The 21,838-nt window shown below is 36.0% G+C and overlaps 3 protein-coding genes across 4 annotated transcripts; 2 read left to right on the forward strand and 1 right to left on the reverse strand.

Annotated features, from left to right (window-relative positions):
• Positions 1–297: 297 nt before the first annotated feature.
• Positions 298–8,068, forward strand: LOC110877352 (receptor-like protein kinase FERONIA). Of its 2 annotated transcripts, none has more exons than XM_022125497.2 (6): positions 298–1,419; positions 1,582–1,847; positions 2,018–2,141; positions 2,223–2,374; positions 2,513–2,722; positions 7,708–8,068. In XM_022125497.2, exons 1-5 carry the CDS (start codon positions 390–392, stop codon positions 2,693–2,695), a joined length of 1,755 nt encoding a protein of 584 aa, XP_021981189.1. In that variant the 5' UTR covers positions 298–389; the 3' UTR covers positions 2,696–2,722; positions 7,708–8,068. The 2 variants fall into 2 exon arrangements, with proteins under 2 accessions (XP_021981189.1, XP_021981190.1); XM_022125498.2 differs by having other exon boundaries at positions 301–1,419; positions 1,591–1,847.
• LOC110875433 lies at positions 3,440–4,201 on the forward strand. The gene has a single exon (XM_022123631.1). The coding sequence runs from the start codon at positions 3,440–3,442 to the stop codon at positions 4,199–4,201; it is 762 nt and encodes a 253-aa protein (XP_021979323.1).
• A 9,968-nt stretch (positions 8,069–18,036) lies between the features above and the next one.
• LOC110877353 (receptor-like protein kinase FERONIA) lies at positions 18,037–21,453 on the reverse strand. Its single transcript, XM_022125499.2, has 5 exons — positions 20,430–21,453; positions 19,999–20,228; positions 19,781–19,916; positions 19,535–19,689; positions 18,037–18,595 (listed from the first exon to the last, which is right to left on the reverse strand). Exons 1-4 carry the CDS (start codon positions 21,424–21,426, stop codon positions 19,631–19,633), a joined length of 1,422 nt encoding a protein of 473 aa, XP_021981191.1. The 5' UTR covers positions 21,427–21,453; the 3' UTR covers positions 18,037–18,595; positions 19,535–19,630.
• Between the last annotated feature and the right edge of the window lie 385 nt (positions 21,454–21,838).

Here is a 21,838-nt window from a genome sequence, read left to right on the forward strand (position 1 = left end):
CCATCATTAGTGATGAAACAAAGTTCGATATTGTGACGGAACATGATTGGGTGTGATGAGTGATGAAAAGTGGAGCACCCCACCCCTGCTATCGCAACGTCATTGTCTCATTGATCACAAAAGTCTGAGTACATCAACTTTATATATGTAAATGGGATATTCTATCAGCGTTTTTTTTTTCTTTTTGCCGACACCCCGTGATTCTCACTACAATAATTGTAGTGAAAAAGTTCACTTGACTGACTTATCAGTCAATGCTTATCTATTTGTTTTCTTGGCACCTTCACTCAGTGAGGCTTTTCTTGCACCAAACTTCACATATCATCAACCTGCTTGTTGCCAGATAAGTTGAAAGCTAGTACTTTGATACTAGAATATAAAGCAGGTTAATGGATACTACAAACGAAGAGGGGGGAAATTCATCTTCACCGACGTCTGCACATCCATTTCGGCTTTTTTCTCTTGCTGAAATTCAATATGCAACCAAAAACTTTGATGATGAACTGGTCATTGGACAGGGTGGATTTGGAAAGGTATTCAAAGGTTATATTTCAAGTGAAGAAGTTGGTCATGTTGTAGCCATCAAACGGTTGGATTCTATGTCCGACCAAGGGGAACCCGAGTTTAGAGCTGAAATCGACATGCTTTCTAAGTTGCGCCATTCTCACTTAGTGTCTCTAATCGGTTATTGTCATGAAAATAAGGAGAAGATCCTTGTTTATGAATACATGTCCAATGGAACCCTCTACCATCATCTACACAAAGCCGACACTCCTTTAACTTGGTTGACACGGCTTAACATAGCCATAGGTGCGGCACGTGGTTTGGCGTACCTTCACACCAGCAGAGTCATACATCGTGACGTGAAAAGTTCAAACATTCTTTTAGATGAGAACTGGGCGGCTATGATTTCGGATTTTGGTTTGTCCAAAATCGGCCCAGATAATCAACCAATTTCTTGTGTTAACGCAAGTGTTAAAGGCACATTCGGGTATCTTGATCCAGAGTATTTCTATACCAGAAAATTGACAAGGAAATCCGATGTTTACTCATACGGGATTGTATTATTCGAATTGCTATCTGGAAGGCTTGCTGTAGACGAACGCAATGAGGAGGACGAATGTAGTTTGGTAAGGTGGGCTCAAAGATGTGTCAAAGAAAGAAAATTAGATCAAATCGTTGATTCTAATATCAAGGGAACGATTTCTGCCAAGTGTTTAAAACGGTTCGCTCAAATTGCAGATCGTTGTGTGCACAATGATCCGAAAGAACGTCCTTCTATGACTCAGGTAGTGGCCTCACTTCAGGCTTTAAGTGTACTACAGGAGAAATCTAACCATTCTGGCGAGTCATCAAACATAATGGGTTTCAACTGGAAAGTTCATAAGTATCTTGTTTCCAGGAGTAAACCAAACTCCGGTATGCACAAACTTTTCATTAGTGTTGTATATGATTAAATACCCAATTAACTTGACTTGTGCAGCCTTCGCTTTCATTTTTCAACTTTTCAAAATAATTCGTTTCACTTATCTTTCACGATCAGGAATTCACATGTCAAAATAAGTTTTTGTTTCTTGTTAGCATTTTTAGACCAAAGTGGAACAAGTTCACCAAACAGACTTGACAACAACTTGAATCAGCATGAGGAATCAGTGACCAGAGGCTTAAAATCGTTCTCATATGATGAATTAACACTTGCTACAAGGGACTTTGGATTTCAAATATGCTTGGATGAGAGGAGTCATTATGGAATGGTTTACAAAGGATGGGTTGATAAAACGACATATACCCCATTTAAGGATAATACTGAATTGCCCATTGTAGTTAAGAAACTTCCCTACAGTCATGTAAGCCCTGAAACCCTGAAATATATTTTACCATTCTATATGTAGCTTATTGGCATGAAATTTCATGTTCTGTTGATGTGTGAGTTCCCTCTGTTGTAATTCTTATGGTGTCCTGCCATTAATTTCATGGAAGGAGGTATGTTCTGAAAGTTGATCACTGTTGAATGCAGAATAAACTAGAAATGTTGAAAGAATTTTGTCATCCCAACATTGTTAAGCCCTTAGGAGAGTACTACCACTTCCTTGTGTATGAATTCAAGAGTAATGGGAACTTTGAGGATCTCCTTCTTAGTGGTAAGAAGAATAAACGAAATCAAACATTTTTACCGAAAATAATGCATGTTTAACTAGAAAAATGATCTTTATGTATTGTAGGAGTTGTAGCACGACTTTCATTGGATATAAAGGTAAAAATCTTAGTAGGAATTGCTCGAGGGACTGTTTTCTTGAAAAAACCACAATTAAAGAAAACATGGCTGAAAGTTGGTGATTCCATGCTTGACAGACACAAGATATGGCTGGATGAGGTATAACACGAGATCAACTATGATTCATATAACACGATATGATACCCTAGCTTTCCAAAATAGCATCGATTTGTAGTGCTATGCTATTTTTTGCATTCAAAAGTGATCAACGTTTGTTTCTTTATTATAAATTTGCAGGATTTTACAGCAAAGATTGCAGATTATGACAGCAATCATTATGTGCTATCCAATCCAGATATTGAAAGGGTGGACTTAGCGCTAGAGTGCAATCTTTCTGGTTATAAAGTGATATTCATGGAGGTCTTAATAGGGGAACGTATCTTCAGTTCTAATAGAGTAGCGAAAATTGAAACCGGTTAATCTCTTAACATCTCATAGTTTAGTTAGATAATTAGAATTAATATTACATATGGCGGTTATGAAGTTGAAGGACCAAAGTTGACAACATGGAAGTTGGAAACTACCCTAATAACCGAATGGGTGTGTCTCTACACACATACCATTTCGAATCGGTGCAAGGAAAAGAACAAAGGGACGCGACTGTTGATTGAGTGGACAATATTCGACGCACCTCTTCAAGATTCAATCTCAACCACATATCCAAGAGACGTGTCCTTTCACGAAGAGACGCAACTATTCACTCGTACCCGTAGAAAACTATAAATAGGGACTTGTAGATTCATTTGTAACATACTCTCAATTCGATTTGTAAACATTCATTCGTTTATTACAAGTTATTGTTATTCAAGTTATTCACGCTCATTTAGAGATCAAGATCCAAGTTCGGGCCAACAAATTGGTATCAGAGCATCAGGCTCTAGGCGTGGGAATCGCAAGGCATCGCAGGGAATTCGCGATCAGGTTTCAATTTCGTTTAAATTCGCAAAAGTTTCATTTCAGAATTTTTTTTCGGTTCTAGGAAAGTCGGTCGAACCGAACGGTTAGGAATCTAGGGTTCGTTTGTTTTTTATTCCGGGGTTATAGTGCGAATTAGTTTGATTTTTGGTTATTTGGTTATTACACGATTCGGGTAATCGGGGTTGTTGAGATATATTGAAACCAAAAGAAAGTTTATTAGAAGTGAAGATTATTCGGCAGGAAGATATGGCAGGATCATCCGGGCAAAGTACGATAAATGGAAATTCTCTTTCCCAGTTTCAGTGTCCGATTCTGAAACCAACAAACTATACGGTTTGGGCTATTCGTATCAAGACGATTCTTGAAGCGAATGGTTTGTGGGAAACGATTGAACCGGCAGAAAATGCAACGGTAGACACTAAGAAAGATAAGTCTGCCATTGCATATCTGTTTCAAGCAATACCAGAAGACGTTGTATTGCAAGTCGCAAGTTGTAAAACTGCAAAGGAGATTTGGGATAATCTAAAGATTAGACACGTTGGCGTTGATCGGGTACAAAAGGCGCGTATGCACACGCTAATGTCAGAATTTGAATTGTTGCAAATGAGAGATGACGACACTATTGATTCGTTTACCGCAAAGATTAATAGTATCGTTACCCGAGCAACAGAAGTAGGAACGACAATGAGTCAACCGACTCTAGTACGCAAACTCTTAAATGGCGTACCAGATAAGTTTACTCAAATCGTTGCCTCTATGGAACAATACTCCGATCTAGAAACCATGACGCTACAGGAAGCGGTCGGAAGACTAAAGACGTATGAAGAACGTCTCAAGTTAAAGAAAGGAAATCAAGGAGAAAGCCAAGATAGGCTTATGTTCACACATCAGGATAACAACAGAGGAAGGCAATCTGGAAACCGCGGTCGTGGTAGATTTAACCAGACGCGTGGAAATTGGCGTAACAACGGAAATAGGCAAAGTCCCAGAAGAAGGATCTACATCTAGACCTAGAAATGGGAATTCTAGAAATTGGAGGAAGTTTGCAAGAACCGACCTAAGTAAAATCCAATGTTTTAAGTGTCAAAAGTTTGGACACTACAAGAAGGACTGTTCAGAGAAAGACGATGTACAAGAACATTCAAACCTCGTCGAGGAAGACGAAGCACCCGTATTGTTAATGACAATACAAGAAGAAAATGTTCAAGAAAGGGCTCTGCTAAACGAGGAACATATAAACCCGACAAGTTATGCCTCAGAAAATGAAAATCTATGGTACTTAGACAACGGGGCCAGCAACCACATGACAGGAGTGCGAAGTCACTTCAAGGAGTTAGATGAAACGGTGACAGGGCAAGTACGATTTGGTGATGGGTCACACGTAGAAATTAAAGGCAAAGGTTCAATACTACTTGAATGTCTGAACCAAGAACAAAAGATTGTTTCACATGTCTACTACATTCCAAGTCTGAAAACCAATATATTGAGCCTCGGACAACTTACAGAAATCGGTTGCAAAGTGGTTATGGACGGAGATTTACTTACTATCCGAGATCGAAATAGAAAGCTACTAATGCGAGTCAAGAGAATGAAGAACAGGCTGTACAAAGTCAAACTGAAAACGGGAAAACCAATCTGCTTACTATCAAAGACCGAAGACACAGCATGGTTATGGCACGCAAGGTTAGGCCACTTACACTTCGACGCTATTAAGGAAATGACTCGTAAGAACTTGGTACATGGAGTTCCCCAAATAAGTCATGCTAGTCAAGTCTGTGACGCATGCTTATTAGGAAAGCATAGTAGGGCACCATTTCCAAATCAGGCAAAGTTCAGATCTTTAAAACCTCTGGACTTAGTCTATGGAGATTTGTGTGGTCCTATAACTCCACCAACACATGCTGGGAAGAAGTATATATTCTTACTTGTAGACGACTGTACTCGCTACATGTGGGCGTATTTACTAACTTCCAAGGATCAAGCATTCGAAACATTTAAGGAGTTCAAAGAAAAGGTGGAAAAGGAAGCGCAGACCAAGTTAAAGATGTTAAGGACGGATAGGGGAGGTGAATTCACATCGGCTGAATTCAACAAGTATTGCAAAAACAACGGCATAGCAAGACAGCTTACAGCACCATATTCCCCACAGCAAAATGGAGTAGTAGAAAGGCGAAACAGGACGATGTTATCCACTACTCGCAGTATGCTAAAGGCAATGAACATGCCACAGAACTTTTGGGGTGAAGCAATACGACACGCGATATACGTACTAAACAGGGTTCCGACAAAAGCCCTGGTGAACAAGACACCATATGAAGCACTAAAAGGAAGGAAGCCAAATTTAGAACACTTGAAGGTTTTTGGCTGCACTGCTTACGCTAAGGTACTACCACTTCAACAAAAGAAGTTAGATGATAGAAGTGCACCTATGGTTTACCTTGGAATAGAAGAAGGATCAAAGGCATACAGATTATATGATCCAGCAAAAAACAAGATATGTGTCAGTAGAGATGTAAAGTTCATGGAAGGTCAACCATGGAACTGGAATAGTTATATGGAAACGGTAGATTCAGGGAATCCCGAATGGACAAACTTTGTCATTCAAGAAGACGACATGCCACCAGAATTAGAAGAGAATGAGCCAAGTAGTCCAGGCGGTAGCGGGCCACAACATGACAATTCAGGAGTAGATCAGACAGAAGAACAAGACTCCTATGTAACCCCGCCAGCATATTCATACAATCAGAACTCAGCAGGAAGTTCAAGCAGGTTATCAAGTGGAAGTCTATCCACCTCTGAAAGTACAACAGGAAATATTAGCGACACTCCAGTAAGACTAAAAAGTCTCGAAGACCTGTATGAAGAAACAGAAGAAATTCAACTAGATCCACATGAATTATTACTCGCTGAAGAAGAACCAAGGAATTACAAGGAAGCATCTAGTGACAGAAAGTGGATTGAAGCAATGAAAGCTGAATTAGACTCAATAAACAAGAATAACACTTGGAATTTGACGGAGTTGCCAAGAGATCACAAAGCAATAGGTTTAAAGTGGGTATTCAAGACTAAGAAAGATGCAAACGGAAATATTGTCAGACACAAAGCAAGGCTAGTTGCAAAAGGATATGTTCAGCAACACGGAATAGACTTTGACGAAGTCTTTGCACCAGTAGCACGTATGGAAACAGTACGACTAATGTTGGCTTTAGCAGCATATCAAGGTTGGGAGGTACATCATCTAGATGTGAAATCTGCATTCTTACACGGAGACCTCAAAGAGGAAGTATATGTATCACAACCAGAAGGTTTTATAAAGCCAGGAAATGAAGGAAAGGTTTACAGACTATCAAAAGCACTGTATGGATTGAGACAAGCACCAAGAGCTTGGAATACGAAGTTAGATCAAACCCTAAAGTCACTTAACTTCAATAAGTGTACTTTAGAGAACGCAATCTATACAAGAACGAGTGAAGCCTCTACAATAATAGTTGGAGTCTACGTTGATGACTTGATAGTCACTGGAACATCAAAGAAGGAGATAGACATCTTCAAATCTCAGATGAAGAACAAATTTGATATGAGCGATCTAGGATTGCTAGCATACTATCTGGGAATAGAAGTAATTCAAACAGGGGGTGAGATAGGCATCAAGCAGACAGGATATATCAATAAGATACTCAAAGACGTTGATATGTTATCCTGCAACGACACGAAGACACCCATGACTCCAGGAACACAATTAACAAAGACTGAAGAAGGAGATCTAGTAGATGCAACACACTACAGAAGCCTGATAGGATCTCTCAGGTACTTATTGCATACAAGACCAGATCTATGTTACCCAGTCAGTCTACTTAGTAGATTCATGCAAGAACCAAAAGAACAACACCTGAAGGCAGTAAAGCAAATACTACGTTACATCAAAGGAACTAAAGAGCATGGAATCATCTACAGAAGACAAGGAGGATGTAAGATCACAGGTTATAGTGACAGTAGTTTTGGAGTTAATACAGACAAAGGAAAAGGAACAACTGGTCTGGTATTCTACTTTGGAGAATCACCTATAACCTGGTGTACACAGAAGCAACAAACAGTGGCACTATCATCATGCGAATCAGAATTCATGGCAGCCACTGCAGCAGCATGTCAAGCACTATGGCTTAAAAGATTGTTAAGTGAAATCACAGGCTGGAAGGAAGAGAAGATAACACTCAGAGTAGATAACGTTTCAGCAATAGCACTTATGAGAAATCCAGTCTTTCACGGAAGAAGCAAGCACATTGACACACGCTATCACTTCATAAGAGAATGCGTGGAAAACGAAGATATCACTGTGGAACACATAAGCGGAGAACTACAACGGGCAGATATACTAACAAAGGCACTAGCAAGGATCAAGTTTGCTACAATGAGGGAACTGCTCGGAATTCAAGATTTGAAGCAACTCATGGATGTTCGAGATTAAGGGGGTGAATGAAACCGGTTAATCTCTTAACATCTCATAGTTTAGTTAGATAATTAGAATTAATATTACATATGGCGGTTATGAAGTTGAAGGACCAAAGTTGACAACATGGAAGTTGGAAACTACCCTAATAACCGAATGGGTGTGTCTCTACACACATACCATTTCGAATCGGTGCAAGGAAAAGAACAAAGGGACGCGACTGTTGATCGAGTGGACAATATTCGACGCACCTCTTCAAGATTCAATCTCAACCACATATCCAAGAGACGTGTCCTTTCACGAAGAGACGCAACTATTCACTCGTACCCGTAGAAAACTATAAATAGGGACTTGTAGATTCATTTGTAACATACTCTCAATTCGATTTGTAAACATTCATTCGTTTATTACAAGTTATTGTTATTCAAGTTATTCACGCTCATTTAGAGATCAAGATCCAAGTTCGGGCCAACAAAAATTAATAGTTTCTTCAGTGAATGTGGAAAAGAGTCTTTGGATCATATTGCACAGGTATGTTTTGAAATGTGCAATGAAGTGGATTCAGAATCAAAGATGCTAACAATCTTGAAGGAGCACCACGAGTTGATTCAAGAGAAACTGGGGAGCTGGTTGAATGATCCACAAAACTATTCGACGATAAATTAAAACTTCTTATTGTATAGTTTCATTTGTGTTATTATTTAGCGATTCTAGGTTGGAAACATTCGGTTGTTTATTTAAGGTTGTAATGGGAATACCGTTAGTTACCAGCTTATAAACAACCAACACAACTGGTCGTTTCATTTGTATATATATCAAATCTATTGTAACTTTTTGTTTAATAAAGATATTCAATTTACCATTCTACAATTGTTTATCCATTTTTGCATACATTCTGTTATATACAAATACCTACAGAATCACAAAGATAAACAAGATGACGCTGATATCAGCTTCCGCTAACAAGAACAAGAACTGTTAATGTGTCAAGTTTTAATGTCATTCCATCTATATCATGCTACAGATCAACAAATTTATCCAATCTAAATTCGAGAATGAATCGTACAAGCGAGGTAGGTTGATATATTCTAATAAGAAGAATGGCCCATTCAAGGAAAGCATGCTCCGACATCATTGTCACTTACATAAGTCCAGCCATTTTGGGGATTCGGTCAGCAATATATAGCATCAAACAAGCAATCCGCAAGGCAGTTCAAGTTATATGTAGCAAAGAATGTTGTTGAATATATTGGATTATTAAACTTAATTATCAATATTATGTAACTAGGATGATTATACTTATTATTTAGTTTTTATATGATAGTGAATGGTTACGACGGTTTATAGCGGCTCCGATGAACCGTCATTGACAGTTACTCCTGCCAAAACTCTAACCGTCAATAACCGTCACAAATGTAAATGTATATATAGAAGATCATCGGAAACTTTGATGATCACCAAGACAATTTCAATATAATACAAATTGTCCATCAAATTCATCTTCTTTCATCTATCTGGCTTGTATTCATTCTCATTACATCATGCAAATGTTAGAAATAACCCGTTGATGTGGCCTTACGGATCATTTGGTAACATTACCAATATGACATAACTAGTCCCCGACAATTACTTGATGGTAGTAATTGTAAATATTGATTAGTTCAAGGGGCAATTATGATTTCCCTTTAGGTACCATTAATAAGAGAATACATAGAGTTTTTATAACGGACCACTATTCATGACCATTATTCATTCATCTTTATATATTGATGATAAGTGATCAAAAACTCATGAAGAACACCAATACTAAAATACTAAAATTCTCTCTAAGTTGATCCATCAACTCAAGGTACCATAACGGGAATCATGACCTTATCTTGGTCTTCAAAGATGACCAATCCCACAAGTAAGTGTCTCTAAGTTGGTATCTATATTTACGTTATGATTGAATAAACATGATTAGGTTCTATATTTTGACCCATGTTTATAGATATAATCAACATGTGGTATCAGAGCAATGTTGATTATATCTTAATTCGATTCTATTTGATCTTCATAATGAGTTTGCATTTTCTGGAATTGAAGATCAATGAACCATTTTTCAACTTACAACATCAATGAATTAATTTAATTTTATAATCTATGAATGGTTTTACGTCAATCCATTTCCCAAAAGTAAAATTCATAATATCATATTTATGAGTTTATGTATTTGTTAAATGAATGACTTTACAAATGGATTGTACTTCCTTAGCATTGATATCATCAAAGTTTATTGCCTTTATATTATGGCAAGTAATAAATATCAAAAAAGGTAGATTATATGAAATTTTTTTAAAGTTTCATAAACCCTTTCTGTTCGCGTCCGGTGATGTAGAATAATTTATTTATTTTTTAAATCCTTATTGCAAAACAGTATGCCTTTTAGAATATTTGATTAAAGTTATGGAGGCATATTAATATATATTGACAATTGCATAAATGAAAATTAATGAGACATTTTGATTCTCTACGTTTGTTTCCTTCCAAGAAAATTAGGTTAAATTAATGTTTATATATATTTGATGCATGTCCATACCTCATGTGATATTTTCGTATAAATTATTTTATATAATTTTTGCATAATGTTTATACGAAATATATACCTTTCATATGCCTTATTTTAACTTTTGGAAGCCATATTTTATTTGGTTTCGTATGAGTATAACTTGCGAATGGCCCAACTTTAATTTATGTCATTTTCTATTATTATGTGTATTGTTGGATAATGAACCCAACAACTAACTGTTTGATAATACACATAGTGAATTATTAGCATAATGTACATAAATATTTCATTTCTGGCCCAAAGGTGTTATGTTATATTTATGTGTTTTACCTTATTATTTATGTATGTTGATCATGATACATGAATTTTGGTCAAAGCCAAAGCGAAACCAAAGTTCATGTAGAACATTGAGATAGTCTATATTTATGTGTGTTCATAATATATGAATTTTTGTCAAAGCCAAAGCGAAGCCAGAGTTCATGTACAACATTAAAGACGGTCTATTATTTATATCGTTCATTATGCCTGAAATTTGGTCAAAGCCAAAGCGAAGCCAAAATTTAGGTAGAACATTAAGCCGAGGTTTATTATTTTATATGGTTCATAATGTGTGAATTTTGGTCAAAGCCAAAGCGAAGCCAAAATTCAGGCAGAACATTAAGTTGGTTTTATTTATTTATGTTCATAATACATGAAATTTGGTCAAAGCCAAAGCGAAGCTAAAGTTCATGTAGAACAATAAGTAAGTCTTATGTATGTTCATAATGCAAAAATTTTGGTCAAAGCCAAAGCAGAGCCAAATTTATGTAGAACATCAAGACAATTATTATTTATGTACGTTCATAATGTCTGAATTTTGGTCAAAGCCAAAGCGAAGACAAATTTCAGGTAGAACCTTAAATTAGTCTGTTATTTTTGTGTTATAGTAGACTATATCTTCAATTTAATAATTTGTGTCTGCCTTACTCGATTACCCCATAATGTAAATCACTCCAAGTTTCTTCTTAGGTTTGTATCTCATCTATTTTATCTACTCTAATTTCAAAACCTAAAATGTTTTGCTTACTAAAGAGTTTCTACAAAATTTTCTCTTGTTGGATTCTTGATTATTTCTTAAGATATGATAATCCTACTGCTCTTTTCTAATAAAAGTATTACAGAAGAAAACTAGAGCATGACTAGTGGGATAAGTCAACCATTATATCTCTTATGATAATCAAGAACTCATTTCATTATTGCTATCATGGGAGCTATTCTAGATTCTAAATTTCCTAAGACTAATTTGTTTTCTTTGGAAGAATCAAAGTAACTCCTAAGCCGCATGCATCACTCTAGATTCTTACTATAAAGTTTGTGGCATATGTGAATACATCATGATGTACAATACCATGACCCATAATTTAAAGGTTTACACATGGAAATCATTACACTTTTCCGGTGCATTACATATAACTTTTCCACTAATACCATAAGTTTCCTTAAGAATCAACTATAACACTCCAGAGTACCAAAGGAAAATGAGTGTGTTGATTAGCAACATATGTACGGGAAAAGGAATGCATGAAACTGGAAAATTAGATGTTGTTCATCTCACCGCCACTAAACCTGAAAGGAGGATACTTTTAAGATTCAGAGATAGTGTACAACTACTACTTCCAGCTATAAGTTTCTTCAAAGGAAAGTCTCACAACAGGTTTATGCCATTATACTAGGCATGAGCATCGAGACAATCCATAATTCTATGGAACAGCTGGCTAAGATAAGTAGTAAGATATATATGATATTTATGTCTGCTAATGGTAATATTCTAACCAACACATGACCGGTTGACTCTAGTTCTATCTGTTTCCTTACCAGAAATCAACAAATAATTAATATGAAAGTTAGTGGCAAAATTTTATGTTAAGACTATAAGAACCATAATAAACTGTTTTATAATTGGGCTTTATGATACCTTATATATTCTGTAGATTATTCAGAATTTAGTATCAATATAAAAGCTACATTATGACAGTTGTGAGGTTTGCATGGTTAAAACAAAGTCACTCTTACCTTAAACTCTTATATTATTTGTCATCTCAATCTGGATAGAAACCTTATAAGATAGAACTAGGTGATGCTACATTTTTTCACAACCTTTTGTTACCATGAAAACGAAAATTTAACAAAAGAAAAATGGGACTTACAAATTCCATCCATTAAGACCAAATTTCATGAGAAATCATGACTAGGTTAATGAAGGATGAAATATTATCAAATCTTATTCTTAGTGACTTATGAGCATGTGTTATAAGCCTTAATATTTAAATGGCTAAGGGAATAAATTAAGTTCCATTAGAAGTTATATTTCATTGGAACTTATCCCAAAATGGAATATTTAGACATAATTCATGTATCATAATATTTACTTGTATTTAATATGTCTTATATGAATAAAGGTATTAAAGAAATTAATTCATATATAGTATGATTCCTTCTAAATATGTCCCCAAAATTTTTATAACATATGGACATTAAGGAAATCAAGTCTAACATATATGACATGTTCCCACAACACATACATCATTGAAACTTATCTTATAGCATTCCTAAAGATCTAAAAGTTTAGTGGGAGCATTAAGTGTCTTAATCTTAATTTGCAAGAGTTGCAAGAGGTAGGGGAGTGAAAACTTGTTATTACCTCAATTTGTACCTCTTGTACAAGACATTGCTCCTTCACAACTTTTCTCTTTAAGAAATATACTGCTACTCTAACAAAAGTTTCATTGTTGCTTAAACGTGGGCACACTCAGATTTCTTGCCAAAATTGTAATCCTCAAAAAGAGAAACTACAATGAGTAACTTCATTAATTTGTTTCTCTATTAGAATTTATTGGTCTTCTAATGTTGACCATAAGCATGCTAAATTGTTAAGGATTTCTAAGTCAGTGGGAGCAGTAAAAGTCCTTATCAGGACTTGCCAGAAGTGCAAGAGGCAGGGGGAAGAGACCTATTAAATTTTACTCCGATTACACCTCTTGCACACACTTAGAATTTTGAAAGTGATAGCAACTTAGGCAAGATTTAATCCATAAAACTGAAACTCTTAATAAACCTAATAATCAACTAAGGAGGCCATCTAGTTTTAAAAGCCTACTAACTTTGATGATTATGTATCCTCCTTAACTGAAGTTGAAATGGATATTGGAAAGTTTACTGGTCCTGCATTCTCTAATTAAGCCATTAGCATCAATCAATTTTCTAAATGGAATAAAAAATGTTATTAGCAAATTTGATTTTATGTGTTAAAATAACGTTTGGGATTTGGTTGAATTACCTAAGGGTGTTCATCACTAAACAAAATCTGAATGCAAACATTAAGACGCTAAAAATATGATTGATTGTTAAAGGTTATGCTCAGAAGAGAATTATTTATCAAAGAATCACCTTATCTTTCTTACAAGATGTTTCTTTGAGGATCATTGTTGTTCTAGTGGCTCATAATCATTTAGAGCTGTATTATATGAACATTAAAACAACTTTCCTTAAAAGACTTACATGTTCATATAAGTGTATTTATGTACCTAACTCAAGATGAGTGGGAGCAACTAATGTAAACTTGTCCATATATAGATGGCACTCATTGGATAAGTATATGTTACACAACTTAAATAATTTCTCACACATATTTTGATATAATGGTCGAAGATACCACTTACGTGAGAGATATCAAAATATACCGAGATAGACCCATTGGGGCATTAGTTTCATACCATAAGCTTTACTCTAAAGTGGGTCCTTACATATGTAACAAACAATATTGCTCGCATTAAGAGGATAAAATGATAAAAGAGATTACTTCCATATGCTTCATTAATTAGAAGCCTTATGAAGGTTCATGTCTATACTCGTTTAGATATTGCTCACATTGATGAACATTAGATCACTCTAGATTATTGTGAAGCATCTTACAATATCTTTAAGAAACGAGAAAGACTATAAGAAGAGATTGATTATTCTTACCTTAATTTTATGATGTTCAAAAGAAACTAAAAGTCAATTTTGGGGTAATCCTTATGTCTGCGGACAAATCTATCTCATGGAGGAGTCATGAGAAACTGCTAACAACAACCTAAATTATAATGACATAATATGTTGTTAATTAAGAACGCAATTGTCTCTAAATGTTGTTGAAATTTTATCAGTGGACTCATAAACTTATTAACTCCATATAAATACTATATTGAAGACTTACTGTGAAAGTCAGCTACCTTATTTCCTCGAACAGTAACAGTTCGAGATGTGCTGCATTAAACTTCGATACAAAATTATTGTTCATTTATGAACAAGAAGAGGAACCTAAATACTTTTATCGAATACATTTACATTCATGATATGTTTGTGGATCCGATAACTAAGGTCTACACCCAAAGTCTTTTTAAGAGCTCATAATAAAGACGGGTTTTACTAAAGGCCTTACATAATAGCATATCGTACATATGAATGATTAGTTATTATTTTTTCCTCAATTACACAATTTGTTTGTCTATAAATACGTATGTGCACCTAATGACATATAGACAAGAATTATACAAATTAATTTCAAAGGGCTTACCTCAGTCATTTTGGTCTTAAATTTACGTATGTTTTGATTTGGGGTTGTAACATGATTAATGGGGGTCTTGAGTTGACAATAACTCAATTACTGTATTTTTCTGTTGCAATTTCAATTTGAAACATTGATTAATGTTTTAACTTGGCCAAACTTACTTATACTTATCACAAATGATCACTCGGCCAAGTGGGAGAATGTTAGAAATAACCCGTTGATGTGGCCTTACGGATCATTTGGTAACATTACCAATATGACATAACTAGTCCCCGACAATTACTTGATGGTAGTAATTGTAAATATTGATTAGTTCAAGGGGCAATTAAGATTTCCCTTTAGGTACCATTAATAAGAGAATACATAGAGTTTTTATAACGGATCACTATTCATGACCATTATTCATTGATCTTTATATATCGGTGATAAGTGATCAAAAACTCATTAAGAACACCAATACTAAAATACTAAAATTATCTCTAAGGTGATCCATCAACTCAAGGTACCATAACGGGAATCATGACCTTATCTTCGTCTTCAAAGATGACCAATCCCACAAGTAAGTGTCTCTAACTTTGTATCTATATTTACGTTATGATTGAATAAACATGATTAGGTTCTATATTTTGACCCATGTTTATAGATATAATCAACAGCAAACCAATCCAAACATGATATACAATTCCGTTGATATGCACTCTGAGAAACAACATAGTGGTATCAGAGCCACGGTCAAGAGAGAGGATGTCATGTGTCCGACATCAACAATGATGCTATGCGAACACTGCACCGATGAAACAAAACGAACAAAAGACGAAGGAGGGACAAATTCAATGGATGGTGTTATTATTGTCATGGGACCGGTCACCGAATCAGTTCGTGCAAGACAAAAGTAAACGATGAAGCAACACAATTAATCGGACAGACAATTAATACCGGAATTCAACAACAGAGGGAAGAGATCAATTTCTCCAAAGAACTAATCGTTACCGGCACAGATGGTGGATCATGGGCCAATATGTGGTTAGTAAGTACAACATTTAAACATCATTACACGGGAAATCTGGATGTCTTTAAACGAATTAAAAATTCATGTGGAGTAGAAACTCGAACTAGGGAAGATGATTTCTTATACGGGTTGTAGAAGTAAAGTCTAGGAATGAATCAATACGGGTTCAAAGTGTTTGTATACCCCTGAATTAGATAGGAATGTTTTAAGTATGGATCAATTAATGTTATAAGGTTATACCGTTAAAGTAAATGGTGAGAAATGTCAAATTTACCCGAAGTTCAGTACTCCTATTTCAAATATAAAGAATGTTACTGGTTTGACAAAAAGAAGAGGGGATAGGAGAAAGGGAAAGGAGAATAGTGATTAACGATAGTTCTGATAGTTCTGTGTATGAAGGATATAAGGCGGACTATTTGAATGCTTATTTCGAGAATCTAAACATGTCATCAACAGAACCAGATTGGGATTATCATGATAGTTCGAGCAATTGAATTTCATGATTTCTCCGACTGTAAATCGCTATTAGATATGTTAGAGGATGCTGAATTTGCTCTTAAATATAAACATGAATTAGAAATCAAACTCGAAGAAATGGTAAAGTGGTTTCTTATAAACAATCTGGGTATTACTACTAGATCGGCTCCTTCCTACACAGAGGATAACAAGAAAATCGATATACTTGGTTTACACATGGTTGTGAAGCGAGATGGTGGCCATAGGATTGTGACGTCTAACAACACTTGGGCTGTGGTGGCTAAGGACATTGGTTTTGACTACAATGATGGTGAACTAATGAGAATTGCTTATGCTATGTACCTGGATGTACTGGAAAACTATTACAAATTCAAAAGTGTGCAAGAGAAGGCTATAGCAAAGGATGCAATGAAGAAAGATGAAGGTCCATCCACAACAATACGAGGAAGATGCAGAAGAGATGGAGATGTACTTGAGAATGATGAACAAGCAGCACGGCACTATGCTCTATTTGCAGGTGGTGATTGGCATGGAATGAAGAAATGGCAGAAGAGAAGACGTTTTGATTTCAAGCAAGCAGCGAAGGCGTTGGATGAGGCTAACAATAGTGTGCTCAAGCATTCTCTTAAACTGAATTAAGATTAGGGGAGTATATTGGATTATTAAACTTAATTATCAATATTATGTAACTAGGATGATTATACTTATTATTTAGTTTTTATATGATAGTGAATGGTTACAACGGCTACGATGAACTGTCATGGACAGTTACTCCCGCCAAAACTCTAACCGTCAATAACCGTCACAAATGTAAATGTATATATAGTAAATCATCGGAAACTTTGATGATCACCAAGACAATTTCAATATAATACAAATTGTCCATCAAATTCATCTTCTTTTATCTATCTGGCTTGTATTCATTCTCATTACATCATGCAAACCAAGCCAAACATCATGTACAATTCCGCTGATATGCACTCTAAGAAACAACAGAATAAAGCCATAATGGTGATGATAAATATTCAATGTATCTCTCACCCGAAAGGATCATCATTCTTACCGAAGTTATCAACATCATCACTATTGGTGTAACACTCAAAATTTTTGAAACTTAAATGTTAACTAAAAATAATAATAGCCTATTGACTTTGATAAATAAAAACTAAAATGCTAATAAATAATATTTTTGAAATAGAAGGAAACTGAGATTTAAGTTACAGGGTAAGTTTTGGTTGAGTGAATTGATATTCAACTCCCTACTCACTCTGTAAATCCCGGTTCCCTTTTGTTTCTTCTCCTGCGGAATCTGCAAACCGGTAGCAATGAAGTAAACACTCCGGTGTTCGTTGCCATCACACTTACGGCTTGATGAACTACTGGATTCCAACATAGCCCGACACATCTTTTCCGACTCGCTGCAATCGTGTACCATCATTTGACCCTGCAGACCTTTCGGGACCATTCGGTACTATTGTCTCCATATATGAGATTGAAAAATTGGTGGGGGGTTTTGGAATCCAGTTAGGAAAAATGAACCTGGGAAGAAGACAACCCACTACAGGTTTTTATTGATGGGGCTTTAGTTTCATATATAGTTTTTATTTGTTAACTGGTCTCGGTTATTGGGCTGGCAACTGGACTAGCAGTCAGACTGGCTTACATCCTATTCGTATTTCCTACACAGTACAAACTACATATTATTCACAGTAAGAATTAATAAGTAGTAGTATGATTCTTATAAATTAACAAGTATAATGAGGTTTTCATTATATTAAAATGGAATCCCCTTAGATGGGTCAATATTCTTGGTATTAAAATAGATCAACCCAGTTCTACTAATGAAGCATTCTCCAATTTATAAGAATCAACCCATTCTATCAAAGTAGGTCGGCCTCTTGAACTGATAGATAAGTGTGTTGACCCATAACATGACATAAATTGACAGGTTACATACACATTAACAATCCTATCTATATCCATCAGCCATCACTCAACCAGCTCTTCAATCTGGTTCTTATCAAGCTGTCATGGTCCTTCAACATTGTTAGCATCTTTGATTCTGAATCCACTTCATTGCAGATTTTAAAACATAACTCTGCAAAATGATCCAGGGACTCTCTTCCACATACACTGAACAAACGATTAATCTTCGACTTTCTAAATGAATTGTCTATACGTTCCCCTGTCAAGACCTCCGCGAATATTACTTTATAACCAGAGAGATTGCACCTTAGCACTAATTCCACCCCATCAATATCTGGAAAGGCCATGCCATAGTAACCTTCTACTAACAAACTAATGCCATAATCTGAAAGCTTTGCAGTAAAATCCTGTAAATTTGTAATGGTGCACAGGTTAGAACCAGTTCCATGAATAGAATGTACAAATATATACGCTCTTTTCGAATGGTAGGGAATCGTATCCGGAGTTGCGCTACTTGTTGGTACTTGCTTAAATGACCTATAAAGCTCAAGTATAACATTGTATTCAATATATACTGCTAATATTATTTTTTCAATCGACCAATATGCACCCGTTAGCCTTTTTTGGAACTTGAACTCACAACCTCTTGGTTGGTGGGTTATCATTGATACTTATAACCCAAATGCAATTGGTTACCCAAAGTATTTTCTATATCAACATAAAGAAAAGTACAAAGTTGCAAACCCTTTGCTTCTATATGGATCATAAAGCATAGACCTTTAGTGGACTCATGAACACAAGGCAAACTAAGAAAAAAAACATGCATAAACCCGCGAAGGTCCTTGTGTGCATGTGCTATGTTGGGTCAAGAATTTGTAAAACAAAGCATTTATTAAAAATGTCAAGTGTTAGGGGGAGGGGGTGGTTGTCACTTGCAAAAATTCCATCACTCGCAACATCCAATCAAGTTCCGTCATGTCATCAACCATTATTCCATCACTCACAACCTTTTTTAGTGGCGGTGGTCATCACTCATAACACCCAACAATACCCATCACTCACAACACTCAACAATACCCATCACTCACAACCCTTCAACGCGTGAAGAAATCAACGCGTTTATTTTTCCACGCGTGATATTATATAGTGGCGGCGGTATGCAAAGTGCCATCACGAGTGATGGGCTTCCATCACCGATCCACCCCCACTTCCCTTATTAGCTAAAACACACAAGACAATAGGTTAATGTGCTCTCTGAGGTGGGGTTTATAGGAAAATGAAGACCATGGATCACAGTTGATCATAGTCCGTTTTTGATGCTGAAATCATAAGAGCTCATATCGTACCTCATCCAGCAATATCTTATGTCTATAAAGTTGCGAACCACTTGCTCCATTCTGCGACTTTGGGTTAAATTGTGGTGCTTGCAAGAAAACGATCCCTCAAGCAATTCCTACTATGATCTTCACCTTTGTAACCAATGGAAGTTCTGCAACATCTCCTACAACCCATAAAATTCAACCTATTTAAACATGCATTATTTTCAGTGAAATTAAGCTTGGTTTATGTCTGAAGTTTATTATACTGCTTACCGCTGCGAAGAAGATCCTCAAAGTTTCCTTTACGCATGAATTCATAGACAAGGAAGAGTTGTTTACCTTCCAAGCAGTATCCTATGAACTTAACAAGGTTGGGATGATGAAATTCTTGCAACATTCCCAGATCAAACTGCATTCAATAGTGATCATAAGAATTACATTCGAGTGTACTCGATAAGAATTTCCAGATGAAACAGCATTTCAGGACTTACATGTGTGTAGCGGTTAAGTTTCTTAACTGTTATGGGCAATTCAGAATTATCAACCCAACCTTTGTAAACCTTTCCATAAATAGCATCACCCAAGAATGTGTCATTTACAAAGTTCCTTGTAGAAAGTTTCAATTCATCATAAGTGAACTTTTTTACATCTCTGGTTGCCAACTCCTCAGGCTGATTCATGTTGTTTTCAAGCCTCTTTAGTGAACTTGATCCACTTTGGTCTAAGAATGTGAACAGAAAAAGGTAAACAACACTTAGAGAGAGAAAAAAAATGAACCTGTTAATTAAGTGGACAAATGAATTTGAAGACTTGAAAAATTAAAGGGTATTCTATCATATAATGCCTTCTTATAAGAGCTCTAAATAGTTATGACCAAGAAAAAGTGCATTGCAACACTAATGAAAAGTATATAAGTGCGTACCAGAGTTTAAAGAAAAATATTTAGGCAGCTTCCAAGTTAAACCCATTATGCCTGATGACTCAGAAGATTGGTTAGATTTCTCCTGTAGTTCTAATAAAGCCTGAAGTGAGGCCACTACCTCGGTCATGGTAGGTCGTTCTTTCAAAACACTATGCACACAACGATGTGCAATGTGAATGAACCGTTTTAAACATTTGGGAGAAATTGTTCCCTTGATACTAAAATCAACCATCTGATCTAATTTTCTTTCTTTAACGCACTTTTGAGCCCACCTTACCAAACTACATTGGTCCTCCCCATAGCGTTCGTCTACTGGAAGCCTTCCAGATATCAATTCAAATAATACGACTCCAAATGCGTACACATCTGTTTTCCTTGTTAATTTTCTAGTATAGAAATACTCTGGATCAAGATACCCGAATGTGCCTTTCACACTTGCATCAACGTAAGATATCAATTGATTGGTTGGGCCAATTTTCGACAACCCAAAATCCGAAATCATAGCCGCCCAGCTCTCATCTAAAAGAATGTTTGAACTTTTCACATCTCGATGTATGACTCCATGTTGGGTGCCTACACCAGTGTGTAGGTAGTCCAAACCACGTGCAGCACCTATCGCTATCTTGAGCCGTCTCAACCAACTTAAAGGAGCACTATCTGCTTTGTGTAGATGTTGGTAAAGGGTTCCATTCGGCATAAAGTCGTAAACAAGGATCATCTCCTTCTTTTCATGACAATAACCGATGAGAGACACCAAGTGACAGTGACGCAACTTAGAAAGCATGTCGATTTCCGCTCTAAACTCAAGCTCCCCTTGGTCGGACATAGAATCCAGCCGTTTAATGGCCACAACATGACCATCATCTTCACTAGACATTTGACCTTTATATACCTTTCCGAATCCCCCCTCTCCAATAACCAGTTCATCATCAAAGTTATTGGTTACAGATTTAATATCTTTAAGAGAAAAAAGGCGACATGGATGCGATGAAGTCATTGTAGACAGCTTTTCTCCCTCTCCGATTGCAGAGATCAGATTAGTCTTAGTATTTTAGATACAACAAGCAGGGGAGATCAAACAAAGTCAGTGTTCAAATGCGGTAGGTATGGCCAAGTCTTCTCCCCAAAGTCAACGGTCCATTTTTTACTTTTTATATCCCTAGCCGACTTTTTTATTGAACATTAGCACAACAGTTTCTTTTCACCTTCACTGGTTATTTATAGTTTATTTTTTTGTCCTTTCTCCCATCTGTAGCATTTGGATTTTTGGCATTTGGTATTTGCTAATTGCGTATGTTTAGGTTTTTTGTTTGTTCTTAATATCCTTAATTGCTTCCTAAAGCTGCTTGGTTTCAATTATTCGAATTTGGGTATATCTTTGATGCAAGTGATCAATGTCTAATTTGAGT

The sequence above is a fragment of the Helianthus annuus genome, chromosome 9 (assembly GCF_002127325.2).
Source record: "Helianthus annuus cultivar XRQ/B chromosome 9, HanXRQr2.0-SUNRISE, whole genome shotgun sequence".
Classification (NCBI taxonomy): domain Eukaryota; kingdom Viridiplantae; phylum Streptophyta; class Magnoliopsida; order Asterales; family Asteraceae; genus Helianthus; species Helianthus annuus.